This window comes from Macrotis lagotis, chromosome 1, assembly GCF_037893015.1.
Source record: "Macrotis lagotis isolate mMagLag1 chromosome 1, bilby.v1.9.chrom.fasta, whole genome shotgun sequence".
In the NCBI taxonomy this organism is placed as follows: Eukaryota; Metazoa; Chordata; class Mammalia; order Peramelemorphia; family Peramelidae; genus Macrotis; species Macrotis lagotis.
The window spans coordinates 399,040,582-399,056,754 of NC_133658.1; the positions used below are offsets into that span (position 1 = coordinate 399,040,582).

The window sequence follows — 16,173 nt, forward strand, 5'->3', positions numbered from 1 at the left end:
TATTGAGTTTTACAATTTTCCCCCCCAATCTTGCTTCCCTCCCCCCCCCAGAAATCATTCTGTCAGTCTTTACTTTGTTTCCATGTTGTACCTTGATCCAAATTGGGTGTGATGAGAGAGAAATCATATCCTTAAAGAAGAGACTAGAAGTCTAAGAGGTAACAAGATCATACAATAAGATATCTGTTTTTTTCTAAATTAAAGGGAATAGTCCTTGCACTTTATTCAAACTCCACAGCTCCTTATCTGGATACAGATGGCACTCTCCTTTGCAGACAGCCCAAAATTGTTCCCGATTGTTGCACTGATGGAATGAGCAAGTCCTTCAAGGTTGAACATCACTCCCATGTTGCTGTTAGGGTGTACAGTGTTTTTCTGGTTCTGCTCATCTCACTCAGCATCAGTTCATGCAAATCCCTCTCCTGGTTTCTAATAGAACAATAGTGTTCTATGACATACATATACCACAGTTTGCTAAGCCATTCCCCAATTGAAGGACATTTACTTGGTTTCCAATTCTTTGCCACCACAAACAGGGCTGCTATAAATATTTTTGTACAAGTAATGTTTTTACCCTTTTTCATCATTTCTTCAGGGTATAGACCCAGTAGTGGTATTGCTGGGTCAAAGGGTATGCATATTTTTGTTCCTTTGGGCATAGTTCCAAATAGCTCTCCAGAAGGGTTGGATGAGTTCACAGCTCCACCAACCATGTAATAGTATCCCAGATTTCTCACAACCCTTCCAACAATGTTCATTATCCTTCCTGGTCATATTGGCCAATCTGAGAGGTGTGAGGTGGTACCTCAGAGAAGCTTTAATTTGTATTTCTCTAATAATTAATGGTTTAGAGCATTTTTGGATGATTTCTTGGGATTCTCTAGGTAGACCATCATGTCATCTGCAAAGAGTGAGAGTTTTGTCTCTTCCTTCCCAATTCTAATTCCTTCAATTTCCTTTTCTTCTCTAATTGCTGATGCTAACATTTCCAATACAATATTGAATAGTAGTGGTGATAATGGGCACCCTTGTTTCACCCTTGATCTTATTGGGAATGCCTCTAGCCTCTCCCCATTGAATATAATGCTTGTTGATGGTTTCAGATAGATACTGCTAATTATTTTAAAGAACAGTCCATTTATTCCTACACTCTCTAGTGTTTTTAATAGGAATGGATGCTGTATTTTGTCAAAAGCTTTTTCAGCATCTATTGATATGATCATATGATTTCTTATAGGTTTGTTGTTGATATAATTGAGTATACTAACAGTTTTCCTAATATTGAACCAACCCTGCATTCCTGGAATAAATTCTACTTGATCATAATGTATTATCCTAGTGATGACTTGTTGTAATCATTTTGCTAAGATTTTATTTAGGATTTTTGCATCTATATTCTTCAGGGAAATAGGTCTATAATTTTCTTTCTCTGTTTTAACTCTTCCTGGTTTAGGTAACAGTACCATATTGGTTTCATAGAAAGAGTTAGGCAGAGTTCCATCTTTCCCTATTTTTCCAAAGAGTTTATATAGGATTGGAACCAATTGTTCCTTAAATGTTTGGTAGAATTCACTTGTGAATCCATCAGGCCCTGGAGATTTTTTTTTTAGGGAATTCAATAATGGCTTGTTGAATTTCTTTTTCTGAGATAGGGTTGTTTAGGTATTTAATCTCTTCTTCATTTAACCTGGGCAACTTATATTTTTATAAATATTCATCCATTTCACTTAGATTATCAAATTTATTGGTATAGAGTTGGGTAAAATAATTTCAAATTATTACTTTAATTTCCTCCTCATTGGTGGTGAGTTCACCTCTTTCATTTATGATACTAGCAATTTGGTTTTCTTCTTTCTTTTTTTAATCAAATTGACCAGAGGTTTATCATTTTTTTCATAATACCAACTTTTGGTTTTATTTATTAATTCAATAGTTTTTTGCTTTCAATTTTATTAATTTCTCCTTTAATTTTTAGAATTTCTAATTTGGTATTTAATTGAGGATTTTTGATTTGTTCTTTCTCTAATTTTTTTAGTTGCATGTTTAGTTCATTGATTTCTTCTTTCTCCAATTTATTCATGTAAGCATTTAGAGCTGTAATATATACCCTGAGAGTTGCTTGGAATGAATCCCATAGGTTTTGGTATGTTGTTTCATTATTATCATTATCTAGGATAAAATGGTTAATTATTTCTATAATTTGTTTTTTGGCCCACTCATTTTTTAAAATGAGGTTATTCAGTTTCCAATTTGTTCTGGGTCTATATCTCCTTGGCCCAGTATTGCATATGACTTTTATTGCATTGTGATCTGAGAAAGATGTATTCACTATTTCTGCCTTTCTGCAGTTGCTAATTAGGTTTTTATGTCCTAGTACATGGTCAATTTCTGTATAAGTTCCATGTACTGCAGAGAAAAAGGTATATTCCTTTCTATCCCCATTCAGTTTCCTCCATAAGTCTACCATATCTAATTTTTCTAACAATCTATTTAGCTCCTTACTTTCTTTCTTGTTTATTTTATGATTTCATTTATCTAGATCTGATTTGTATTTGCTTTTATGGTTTTTTTTTAATATGGCATTGTTGTCTGCTCCATTCGAATTTGAGCTCCTTTCCTCTAGGGATTTTAAAAAATTCTTTGGACTCATATTCTCCACTTCTGGCATGTAAAGGGGCTTTAATGAATAGTTATTGATTGATTAATGGTTTGATTTGCAGATCCAGGCAGTAGACCATGGGCAGACCCCACGCTTCTCCAGCGTCAGACTGCATATAGAGTGGATCCCTCGGCCCATCCCTTCAGGAAAGCTATGGGTCTTTGATGAGCCCCACTACAACTTTGCTGCCATGGAGACTGATCCTGTGAACCACATGGTGGGCATGGTCAGTGTTGAGGACCCACCTGGCCTACTGTGGTTCAACATCTCTGGTGAGGTGGGGTCTGGGCCTCTTTTCTCCAGGCTAGCCTCAAACTTCTTGGGTTATCTTCTCTCTATCACATTCTAAGGGTGGTTGAGTTAACTCCATTAAGGAAAGGTCTCCATAGATTTGGGGATTGGGAGGGAGGGGTTTGTCTCCCTCTCTCATCCCCAAGGGATCAGTTTAACTACTCCCTGTCCCATTATTTTAGTGTCAATTAGATTGTTGTATAGGATAAGCTTGCTGCTTTCTTTGCTCTTGGGAAGGACACTTAGGTATTATAATGCCTCCTTGGGGGCACTTAGAATTAATTCTTTCCTAAAGTTTGTCTGCCCTCTTTTTCTTGCTCTACTCCCCACTTCTACATCTTACAACAGCACAGATACATAAGACACACACAGAGACACATACACAAAGACACACATTAATACCCCTTTGGGGCTTATTGACTGGAGTCTTGCCATAGAGGGAACCTAACTCTTCCTTGACTAGAGTCCATAGATCTTGTTTCTGTTTCACTCCCTATTCCCTCCTTACATCTAGGTGGTGATGAAGACATGGACTTTGACATTGAGATGACTACAGGCAGCATGGTCATTGCCAGGCACCTGGACTCCAGGAGGAAGGCAAGCTATAACCTGACAGTGGAGGTGACAGATGGCTCCCGAAGGATCTCCGCCCAGGTAAGAGTTGGTCAATCCCTTGACAAGGCAGAACTGGGGAATCCTTTCTTCTATCATTCCTTCATCTCCCCATCCCATCCTCCTTCTTGTCCTACCTCCTTACAATCACCTTCTCTTCTCTCTTCTTCTCTTCTTTTTTCCCCTCTCCCTGTGATACCTCTTGTCTTCCTTTCCCCCACTTCACTTTTCTTCCTCACAAAAGAAGTGGATAAAGCACTGGACTTGGAGTTCCAAATCCTTTCTCAGGTCTTTACTAGCTTTGTGACCATAACCTTACTGGGCCTCAGTTTCTTCATGGATAGAATTAGGGTACTGAACTTGATGGACTCTAAGATTCCTTCCAGTTCTGGATCAATGATCTTATAATCCTATTATCTTCTTCCTTTTGTTTGCTCACTTCTCTTTCCTTTCTCCTTTTCTTCTTTTGCCTCCCTCAATTTCTTCTCATCTTACCCTTACTGTTTCTCTTCCTCTTCAATCTATTTTTTCTCCAACTGTCCATTTGACATCTCAAACTGGACAATCCTGTAACATCTTAAACTCAACATGTCCAGAACCAAGATCAATATCTTTGCCCAAACCCCACACCCTCCCCACTTTTCAAACTTCCCTACTGAATCCAAAGCCATCTCCAGTTACCCTGTTCCATATCTGGGCCCTGGACCCAAATGTTTCTGGAGAAGAAAGTGAGGCTATTTTCTCTGCAGAACTCCCCTCCTCACTTAAATCCAATTCACTTGTATGTCATTGCATCACCTCCCTGATATCATGGTTCTCTACGAGAATGAATAATATATGACAACATTATTGTCAAGGGTATCACCATCTTCCCAGTCCCCCAGGCTAACAATCTAGGTGTAACCCTTGATTCTTTCCTTTCTCTTACCCATCCACCCTCCTCTAGCCAAGGTCTGTTGATTTTACCTTTGTAATACCTCTCTAATATTTTCTCTTCTCTTTTCTGATATCGCCACCATCTTGATATAGTTCTAAATCACCTAATACCTGGGCTATAGCAATAGCTACCAGTGCTCATCATACTGTCTGACACATAGTTGACACTTAATGGTTTATTCATTGATTATCAATTGCCCTACACCTCTGAGCTTCCTTCAAGTCTGAGCTAAAATACCCCATTCTTCAAGAAGTTTTTCCAATCCTTCTTAATTCTAATACCTTGTCTCTGATGATTCTTTTCACTATCTTGTATATGTCTTCTTTATACATGGTCATTTTCATGTTGTCTCCCTAATTAGACTGTGAACTTCTTGAAAGTCAGGACTGTCTTTTGCCCTTCTTTGAATCCCCAGAGCTTAGCCTGGCACATAGAAGGCATTAAGTCCTTTTTTCCCCATCTCACTGTCTCCCTTCTTATGTTAAATGCCTTAATTTTGTTTGTGTGGAAACTTTTCAACTTCACATAATCGAAGGTATCTTTTATCTTTTGTAACTGTCTCTATCCCTTGTGTGGTTAAGAATTCATCTCTCACCCATATTTGTATAACCATTTAGTATGTATTATGGATTGGAAACCATAGAATCTTAGTGCAAATGGGGACCTCAGAAATCACCACCACCACTATCATCATCATCATCATCATCAAGATAGTAAGCATTTATATAGTATCTACTTACTATGAGCCAGATATTATGCTAATTACTTTACAAATATTATTTCATTTCATCCTTATATCAACTCTTGGAGGTGGATATGCTATTAATGAGGAAATTGAGGCAAACATAAGTTAAATAACTTGCTCAGGATCACCCCAGCCAGTGAATGACTCTAGATTTGAACTCTGGTCTTCTTGGGCATTCTGTCCACTGTGCCACCAGATGCCCATGATCCAACCTAGGATATCTTGTCCAAACTCCTCTTGAGAAAGAACCCTCTTTAAAAAATCCCTAGCATGTAACTATTCAGTTTCTATTTGAAGACTTTTAGAGATAAAGAAGTCCCCTTTCTCCTGAGTCAGCTCTTTCTACCTTAGGGACCAGTTGTTGGGAAGTTTGAGTTTGTTTTTGTTTTTAATATAATATAGAAATCTACTTTGCTTCCTCCTCCATCTAGTATTTTTATTTATGTCCTTCAGGGTTGAACAAGACAAGAATAAAGTTGGATGAGAGGCTGATTGGTATGGCAGAAAGATTGGTGTCCATAGATCTGGATTTGATTCCTGAACTGTTGCTTATCCAGTATAACAATGGGACTGGATTCAAGGACCTCTAAGGTCCCTTCTAGTTTTAAATCTATAATCTCTAAAGTATAGTCCTTCAGAGAGGGGAAAACATCAACCACATTTCTCTTAAGTCTTTTCTTTTCAGGGCTAGATATTTTTGTTTCCTTACTGGGTTACTGTAATATGTCTGAGTCTCCAGCCTCCTTGTGATCTTGTTCACCCCTCCTATGAACATTCTTCAGCTTACAACATGTATTTCCTAAAAAATTCAAGGTGTGGGGAACAAGGCAGAATATAGTAGGTATTAGCTCCCTCATTTAGAAACTATGCCTCTGGCCATGAAGCCTGAGGTCACATTCACTTCCTGACCATTAGGACTGGTTCTCATGATCAGAAGGCGAATAATCCTATCAAATATTGTCCCTATTGGCCTACCACTGACCCATAAAATTCTACCAGAATTTCTTAGAGACAGAATCTTAGGAGCAGCTAGATAGTACAATGGATTGAACACTGGAATCAGAAAGATCTAAGTTCAAATTTGATCTGAGGCAGTTAATAGCTCTGTGATCCTGGGCAAATCATTTAAATTCTGTCTGCTTCAGTGTCCTCATCTGTAAAATGGAGATAATGATAGAACCTCTCAGAACTGTTCTGAGGATAAAAGTAAATAATTTTTGTAAAATACTTTGCAGACATCAAAGAGCTTTATAAATATTAACTACCATTATTTTTATTATTATTATTATTATTACATCTACATTCTTCTTTTATTATGCTATTCTTCTTCCCTATTCAAACCCTAACTTCTCTGTTGTTATTAATGATTATTAATCATTTACACCTCAGTATAAATGGATAATGTTGGAGGGAGATCCCTAGTGATGTGTCCTAAGAGAAGGGAAAGGAATAATCATTTATATAATGCTTACTATGTACCAAGTGTTTCTTATGAACATTATCTCATTTGACCCTCACAAAACCCTGCAATGAAGGTGCTGTAATTATCTTCACTTTACAGTTGAGGAAATTGAAGCAGGTAGAGTTAAGGTCACTTGTCCAGGATCTGTCTTTGATCATGTGTTCTCAAGCATTTTTTAGCAAGGACTTGGATAAAAGCAAAGATAACATGTTTATCAGATTCATAGATTTCATTCATGAAGCTGGGAGAATTAATCAACATATTGAATGATAGATTTGGGATTCTAAGAGAGTGAATGATCAGTTCAAAGTGATAGCTCAAATGTGATAAGATAGTATAATAGGGACAAATGTAATGTCCTTATCTGGATTTAAAAATAAAGCTACTGAATGAATAGTAGATAGGAAATATATGAAAACAAAATCTGGATGTCTGGACTGTCATCTCTTGGGCAGCTAGGTGGCACAGTGATAGTGCATTGGGTGTGAAGTCAGGAAGACTTGAGTTCAAATGTTGCCTCAGAACTTATTAACTGTGTGATCCAGAGTCACTTAACTTCTGTTTGCTTCAGTTTCTTCATCTGTAAAATGGAGATAATAACCTACAACTCAGGATTGTTGTGAGGATCAAATGATGTAATATTTGTAAATTACAGGAAGTTTTATATAAATGTGGGCTATTATTAATTAAATATGAGTCAACAATGTATATCATGGCAGCCAAAAACAATGAAGATGCAGATTACTGCTCAAGATAGGGAAAAACTTTCTAATGACCAGAAACATAACATAGAGTAGATTCCTTCTTGAAAAAGGATTGAATTTTATCTCTGACATCTTTTCTTTCTCTGAGATTCTATTATTTCACAAGAAGTTTTCCTGAAAATAGAGTTTGATTAGGAGAGAGGAAAAAGTATGAGGGCCCTGGGCTCCCAAAGAGGAGTGAGACCATTGGGAATGCAATTGGAAACAGTGGATGGCACTAAACAATTTAGTGGGAAGGCAACTGGTTGACTCTGCCTTCTCCCAACCTGTAGCTTCAGTCACACTTTCCCATCTCACTCTGTGGGCAGAGATTCTGTGCCACACTGGTGTGAGCTTTGTGGGGTTGACTCAGCAGGCTAGAGTTCATAGCTATGACAAATCTGTGTCAATCAATGGAAATTCCCAGATGAGACTAGCAGATGCAATGGGAAGTGTCAGCATGGGGAAGAATATGGAATTTCCCAAATTGAACAGCTCCCCCAAAGAGGTGAGCTAGTCAACTGTTTGCTTCTAGTTGAGTGAGTTCTAATATCATCAATACAGATAATGGCTATTATGGAACTATAAATGAAGCCACCAAATGGAGACAGGCACTTGTACTGGGATTAGGGCTAACCCTTGACCTTACGTGTTGTAAGTCTTCAACTCATGAGGAACTTGGTTTTCAATTCATTTTAAGGAAATTCTTTAATAGAGCCACTAAACAGTGAAATGAGCTCCCATGATAGGTACTGACATACCTGGGACCTTTAGAGATCTTCAGGCAGGGCTGAAATGGTTAGGTTTCAGAGATGAAGATTCTTTAATGAGTATTTGTGTCTATTTCTTCCCCCCTTCTCTTAATTTCTCAGGTCTTTATACATCTGATCAGCATCAACCAGCACCGACCCCAGTTCCTGAAAGCTCAGTATGAGGTGAAGGTTCCCCAAGACACTCCCCCTGGGTTAGAGCTTCTCCAAGTCCAGGCCACAGACCAGGACAGGGGCAAGAGCCTTGTCTACACAATCCAGGGAAGTGTGGATACCCGCAGTACCAAGTTTTTCCAGTTGGATCCAAGTAGTGGCTCGCTGGTGACTGTAGGAAAACTGGACCTGAATTCAGGGCTTAGCCGCCATGTCCTGACTGTCATGGTGAGTCCTCTGGGAAAGCGGGCAAATGTTTTCAGGACATGTTTATTTGGAAGTACAAGTACATGTAGGCTTGAAGAAACTGATGACTCCTGAAGGATGAATTTCCTGATGACAGCAATAAGTATAATAACAATATAATGATCCATCATTTTGCTAAACTACTTTCTCTTTTATAAAGTGTTTTCATATCTATTATGTCCTTCTATTTATTCATTTGCCACCTCTACAAGAGTGGGGAAATAGGTACAATTGTCCTCATTTTAATAATGAGGACACAGAGGGACATAGACAAGAAATGATGAATTAGTGGTGTAGCAAGGATGGAAGCCTGAGTCTTCGTCCTACCATTCATTTGTCTACTACCCTGACTCAGGGGAATAGTGGAACCTGGAACCTTTGAGCCCAAAGTCCTAATTCAAGTTCAGTTCGAGGTAGTGGGTCTTGGAATGGTGAAGTTTAATGTTCATAAGGAAAGTAATAGCTTACTGATTAAGCTGAAGATTCCTTTATAGATTAGAATATAAGCCACCTTGAAAAGTAGGAAAATATTATCATTTGCAAAGATTTATCCAGGCACCTAGGTGGCAGGGTGGACAGAGCACCTAGGTGGTAGAGTAAACAGAGTAGACAGAGAAAAAAATCAAGAAGATCTGGGTTCAAATCCAAGTTCAGATACTTAGTGACTATGTGACTCTGGGTAAGTCATTTAACCTCTGCCTACCTCAGTTTCCTTATTTATAAAATAGGGATATTAATAGCTATGTTCTAGGGTTGTTGTGAGAATCAAATGAGGTAATATTTGTAAAGTGCTTTGCAAACCTTAAAGTGCTATGTAAATGTGAGCTCTTTATTTATTTATTGTGGAGGCAATCAAAGTTGTGACTTGCCCAAGGCCAGCAAGTATCTGAAGCCAAATATGAACTCAGTTCCTCCTGACTCTAGGGCTGGTGTTCTATCCACACACTAACTATTATTATTGTTGACTATTGTTTATGTCAAGTGAAACAGACTCAGCCTTCCACCCCCTCCCCCCAGAAACTTCCCATCTTAAAAGGAAAGAAAAAATTATGTTTGCTGTCACTGTATATATTCATATATACAAGGACAAATTTTCCACACTTTTCTCCAAGTCACAATATCTGTAATTTGGACAGGTCACCATAAGGTAGACAGATATAACCAAAAATCATAGCACATTTCAACTTTTTAAAATAAAAAATCTTATTTTTATTTAAATATTTAAAATTAAATTTTATTTTTAAACTTATCAATATTCTTTACAAATAAAAAATACAGAAAATGGAATTTGTCATAAAATATAATAATAAAAATGAAAACCTTTTCAGTTTTAGTTGGGAAAATAATATAATAACTTTTATCAAAATAATGTTAGTAACAATTTCTTTGCCTTCTGGAGCTTTTCCCATCTGCGTACTTATAAGGGTTTGCAGTCTCTCTTTTTTCTTGACTTATATAATTATATTGTCAACAATATGTGTTGACAGCTTTTTATATAAAAGCAGAACTGTTAAAAACAACTAAACATAGGGTGAAAAGGACAGTGACCAGCCTTGTGGTTTCACTGATACAGGAAACTCCTGAGTGATGAAACTCCATCTAGCAATGGAAGTCAGGGATCTGAAACAGTCTTTGAGAGTAGCTCACTAAGCCAGAAATTTGTCAGAGGTGCAACTAATACTCATATCCTCCTGAATCTGAAGCTGGCTCTCTTATCTCCTATATTCTACTGCCTCTGTAGTAATCATTAATAACCATGTTTATAAAAATAACAAAAATTCACATATTGATGAAGTAGACATGGCAGGAATAGATCCTGCCTTTAGGGAGCTAGCAGTCTAATAAGGGGTTGACATATGCACACGAATAGTATAGAGTATGAGAAGTGCAGAATGGAGGACCTAGGAAAATATTATGAGAAGTCATAGAAATCACTTCTAGCTGGGAGAATTGGGGAAAATGCATCATGAAAGACCTGTCACAGCTTTCAATCTTGAAAGAGGAGAGGCTTTCTAATAGATCTCTTGGAAATTAGAACTAGAAGGGATGGGCTGGCTAGGTGGCACAGTGGATAGAGTACCGGTCCTGGAGTCAGGAGTACCTGAGTTCAAATTTGACCTCAGACACTTAATAATTACCTAGCTGTGTGACCTTGGGCAAGCCACTTAACCCCATTTGCCTTGCAAAAAAAACTAGAAGGGATCTTTGTTGTTCATTCAGGTCTGATTCTTCATGTCCTTGTGGACCATATATTTCCATGGGGTTTTCTTGGCAAAGATACTGGGGTGGTTTGCATTTCATTCTCTGATGGATTAAGGCAAACAGAGGTTAAATGGCTTGCCCAGGATCACACAGCTAGTGAGTGACTGAGATCACATTTGAGTTTAGGTCTTTCTGATTCCAAGTCCAAGTCTCTATCCACTGTTCCATCTAGTTGCCAGAAAGAATCTTAGAAGTTATTTAGCCCAATCCCCTCATTTTACAAATGAAGACACTGAGACCTAGAGAAGGATAGTAATTTGCCCAAGTTCAAAAAGATAATTAGTAGTGGAGCTTGATTTCAATTACAAAGTCAGTACTTTTTCCCATTACAATTAATGGTTCTTAATTTTTTTATTTCAGGACTCCTTTACATCCTTTGAAATTACTGAGAACTCTCCAACTAGCTTTGTTTATGTAGGCTAAATCTATCAACATTAAGTGTATTAGGAATTAAAATGCCTTAACATCATCAAAATAGTTTTGACTGAATGGACCCTCTGAAAGGGTCCCAAGGACCTTAAGGGGTCCCCAGACCACACATTGAGAACTGCTATATTACATTATGTTGCCTGTCTGTGTCCTCTGAGGGACAGGATAGGGAAGTTGTAGTCCAAAATGAGATGAAGGACTTAGGAAAGAGGAGGAAAATATGGATCTAAATATGCCCTTATCTGCCCTTGCTAGGTTCTTACTGCATTAAGGGTCTTCCCAGTACTTCCTTTTTTTATTTAATATTTATTCTCATTTTGTACAATTTTTTTATACATTAATAAAATATTCTTGTTTAAGAGTAAACAAAATAACCCCTCCCCCCCAAAAATATAGACTCACTTGAGCGATAAAGGGGAGAGAAAAAAATTAAAATTAAAATTAAAAAAATAATAATAGTAATAATTGTAGGTATGGCCAGGTGGCGCAGTAGATGGAGCACCAGCCCCGGAGCCAGGAGAACCCAAGCCCATATCCGGCCTCGTACACCCAACAATCAACCAGCTGTGTGACATGCAAGCCACCCCAACCCCATTGCCCTGCATAAACCAAAAAAAGGATAAAAAGACCTAAATTAAAATAAAATAGTAATAATAGTAGGGGTGGCTGGGTGGCAGAAAGAGCACTGGCCCTTGAGCCAGGAGCACCCAGGTCTGAATCCGGCCTCAGATATCCAACGATCACCCTGCTATGCAGCCCCAGGCTGGCCACCCAGCCCCATTTGTCCTTCACCTCCCCCCAAAATAATAATAATAATAATAATAATAATAATAATAATAATAATAAAAATAAAAAAAATGTGCTTCAGTCTGTGTACTAACACCACCAACTCTGTTGCGGGTGGCTCACATTCCTTATGATAAGTCCATCACAAAAGTTACTTCCCTATTTTTCCACCATTGCCATTGTTGATTGCAACTCTCGCCTTTCGTATTTCTCCACTACCACGTACTATATTTTCCCTCTCCTTTCACTGACTCTGCTGTAGAGTAGCTGAGTGGTGCAGCAGATAGATCCCTGGCTCTGGGGCCAAGAAGCCCCGAGCCCCCATACCACCCCTCAGGCGTAGCATCCACCTGGCCCTATGGTCTCGGACAGGCCATTCAATCCCAGCCCCTTGCAAGAAGTAAAAAAGAAAATGCGTTATATCTGACCCCTCTTCCCCCATGGTCCATCCTATCCTCCTTCATTTACATCCCTACCCCTTCCCTCTGTCCCCCCTCTTCTTACTCCAGATGTCTATATCCCATTGAGTATATATGCTGTTTCCTCTCCTAGTCACCTCTGATGAGAGCAAAGATTCCCTCATTCCCCCTTGCCTTCCCCCCCTTCCATATCATTGCAATAGCTCATTGTAATAAAGAAAAATCTTATTATATGAAACATCTTGGCCTATTCCCCCTCTCCTTTTTCTTTCTCCCATTACATTTCCCTTTTTTATATTGACTCCATTTTTACACCATATTTTATTTTTGAATTCAGCTTTCTCCTGTGCCTCATCTATAAATCTCCTTCTACCTGCTCTGTTAATTGAGAAGGTTCATATGAGTATTATCAGTGTCATTTTTCTATACAGGAATATATGCAGTTCATCATCATTAAGTCCCTCATATTTTCCCCTTCTCCAATTGCTATACTTCACCTGAATCCTGTATTTGAAGATCAAACCTTCTGTTCAATTCTGGCCATTCCAACAGGAACATTTGAAATTCCCCTGGTTCATTGAAAGTCCATCTTTTTCCCTGGAAGAGGACATTAATTTTTGCTGGGTAGTTGGTTCTCAGTTGCATTCTAAACTCTTTTGCCTTCTGGTATATTATATTCCAAGCCCTACGAGCTTTTAATGTAGTTGCTGCTAAGTCCTGTGAAATCCTGATTGCAGCTCCACGATATTTGAACTGTGTCCTTCTGGCTGCTTGTAATATTTTCTCTTTGACTTTGGAGTTCTGGAATTTGGCTATAATATTCCTGGGGGTTGGTTTTTTGGGATCTCTTTCTCAGGGGGATCTGTGGATTCTCTCCATTTCTATTTTGCCCTCTGCTTCTAGGATATCAGGGCAATCAATTTTCCTGTAGTAATTCTTTGAAAATGATGTCAAGGCTCTTTTCCTGATCATGACTTTCAGGTATTCCAATAATTTTTAAATTATCTTTCCTAAATCTGTTTTCCATATCAGTTGTTTTTTCAATGAGATGTTTCACATTTTCTTCTAATTTTTCATTCTTTTGGTTTGGAAATATTGATTCCTGATTTCTAGTAAATTCATCAGTCTCCCTGAATTCTATTCTTTGTCTGAAGGATTTGTCTTCCTCAGAGAGCTTTCTTACCTCTTTTTCCATCTGGCCAATTTTGCTTTTTAAAGCATTCTCCTCAATAACTTTTTGAACTGTTTTATCCATTTGACCTAAGCTGGCTTTTAGCATGCTATTTTCTTCAGCATTTTTTTGGATTTCCTTGATTAGGCTGCTGACTCCATTTTCATGTTTTTCCTGCATCTCTCTCATTTCTTTTCCCAGTTTTTCTTCTCCCTCATTTGATTTTCAAAGTCTTTTTTTGAGCTCTGTCATAGCCTGAGCCCAATTCCTGTTTTTCTTGGAGTTTTTAGATGCAGGAGCTTGTGCTTCCTCATCTTCAGACTGAATGTTTTGATCCTTCTTGGGCTCACAGGCAAAATATTTCTCAATGGTGTTCCTCTTGTTTCTCTGCTTGCTCATTTTCCCAGCCTTAGCCTGTTTTGGGGGTGCTTCATGAGCTTTTGGGACACTCCCACAAGGGTCTCAGTGTGAGAGGTTCTGTCCTCCTTCCTGGTCTATGAATGACCATATGCGCCCCCCTCTGCCAGGGGCTGAGGTGGGGGGGGGCTCTGCTGGTCTATGGGGGGGCATAGACTGCTATCAGGATCTGAATGTGGTCAGATCCCCAGAGTCCTGTTCCAGGGATAGAGGACAGAGCTTGGCAGTCTCTCTTCACTCCCTTCCCTAGGTTCAATGGGCTCATGCCCTGGGGACTCCTGCTTACCAGCTCTGCCTGCTTCTGTTTCCTGGATCTGGACTGCCTTGGCCACGCTGCTCACTGTGCTTGCTCTGGCAGAGGTCCCCCCATTGTTCCCCCAATTTGTGCCTGGTGTTCCCCCGGGCATAGGTCAGGACCCCCCTGCTGCTGTGAGCCCCTGCTCCCAGTGCCCTGGGGCTGCCTCTGGGAGGCTGAAGTTCTTTCACTCTGGCAGGCCACCCCTCCAACCCTGGGGAGCAGAGCCTTTCTGCTCTTTTCCAGGTTACCTTGAGTAGGAGAATGCTTCACTGGGTGCCTCTGTGGGTTCTGTCTCTCGAAAATTTAGTTAGAGTCCTTAGTTTAGAAGTTTCATGAGAGAGCACCCAAGACACGATCTGCTCTTGCCATCTTGGCTCCACCCCCCTCCCAGTATTTCCAATGGAAACTGACTTTAAGATATCCCCTACCATAGGAGCTAGTCTATATATCATCATTTCTTATCTGGAAATGATCCCAAATTCAACCTCAGCATTATAGAACTTTGCTTCTGTACATAGGCTATGATGATTAAAAATAGATGCCTAATACTCTAGTATGCCAAACGATGATTGCCTTTGACCACATTCTTTCTGATATGCTTGTTTCTTATGAAAGGTTCAATAGTTTTAGCATTTTTACCCCCTGGGAACCAGATTGTTTAGGCAACACTGTCTGTATCTTAAATTTTTAGTGATGTCTTCCAGTTATGACTGATCATTTATGTAGTTGGGTCTCCTCTAGTATCAAGCAATTAGGTGGTACAATGGATAGAGTGCTGGGCCTGGATAAGGTACAATTGGCCTCAGACACTTACTAGCAGTATGACCCTGGGCAAGTCATTTAATCCTGTTTTGCCTTAATTTCCTCATCTGTAAAATGAGCTGGAGAAGGAAATGGCAAACTGCTCCAATCTCCTTGGTAAGAAAATCCCAAATGGAGTTATAAAGAGTGGACATAAATGAACAACAACAAGAACTTCCAACATCAAAGACATTCAACCTATGCCAAATGGGGCCCAAATCTGTCACAACCCTCAACCTATACCTTCTAAACCTTGAAGTTCAAGTCAAAAACCTGAGCTTGAATCATGGGCATATTATCATTCTTGCCTACCCTCGCTACCAACATCCAACCTTGGGTTTCAGTTTTTCTCAGCTGTAAATTTAGGAGATGGAAACAAATGATCTGTAAAGTCTCTTCCAGTTTGAAATATTTTTTAAAAAAAATTTCTATGATAGAAAGAAATGACAAAAATGAAAATTGTGAGTCAACTTATAGATCCTCATAATAATGTTTTGTCCTTCATTTTTGAAGAAGACCATGACATCAGGAAGGTGATGCCATGACAAGCACATGATTTGGATTTGGGTGAGGGGGTGCTGTCCTAAGTCACCAGCTGCACTTTCTCCTCCAGAGTTATCTGGGTCCAGTAGCCAGGTACGAATCAGAATGACTGGAGATAGCCCTGGATGCTGGTCAATCAAGGTTAAGTGACTTGCCCAAGGTCATACAACTAGTAAGTGTCAGAGGCTGGATTTGAACTCCCATCTTCCTGATTCCAAGGCCAGTACTCCACCCACTATGTTATGGAAAACAGACACTGCTAACTTCTCCCTCAAAGAATTCATTATATGTGTATATATGTATGTGTATATATACATATATATATATATATATATATATATATATATATATATGTATATATACAGTATCAAGCTGTGTTGGATGAGGAAAGCAACACCTTTCTTTTAACCAAAGTGAGAATGCCTCTTA

General features: G+C 38.9%; 1 protein-coding gene across 1 annotated transcript in view; it reads left to right on the forward strand.

Moving 5' to 3' along the window:
- The window catches only part of FAT2 (FAT atypical cadherin 2), a 115,591-nt gene that overhangs the window by 49,683 nt on the left and 49,735 nt on the right, over positions 1-16,173 (forward strand). The window contains exons 6-8 of the mRNA XM_074212577.1: positions 2,721-2,931; positions 3,465-3,604; positions 8,322-8,600. Of these exons, the coding sequence (XP_074068678.1) occupies positions 2,721-2,931; positions 3,465-3,604; positions 8,322-8,600 (630 nt within the window). The remainder of the gene's footprint in view (positions 1-2,720; positions 2,932-3,464; positions 3,605-8,321; positions 8,601-16,173) is intronic.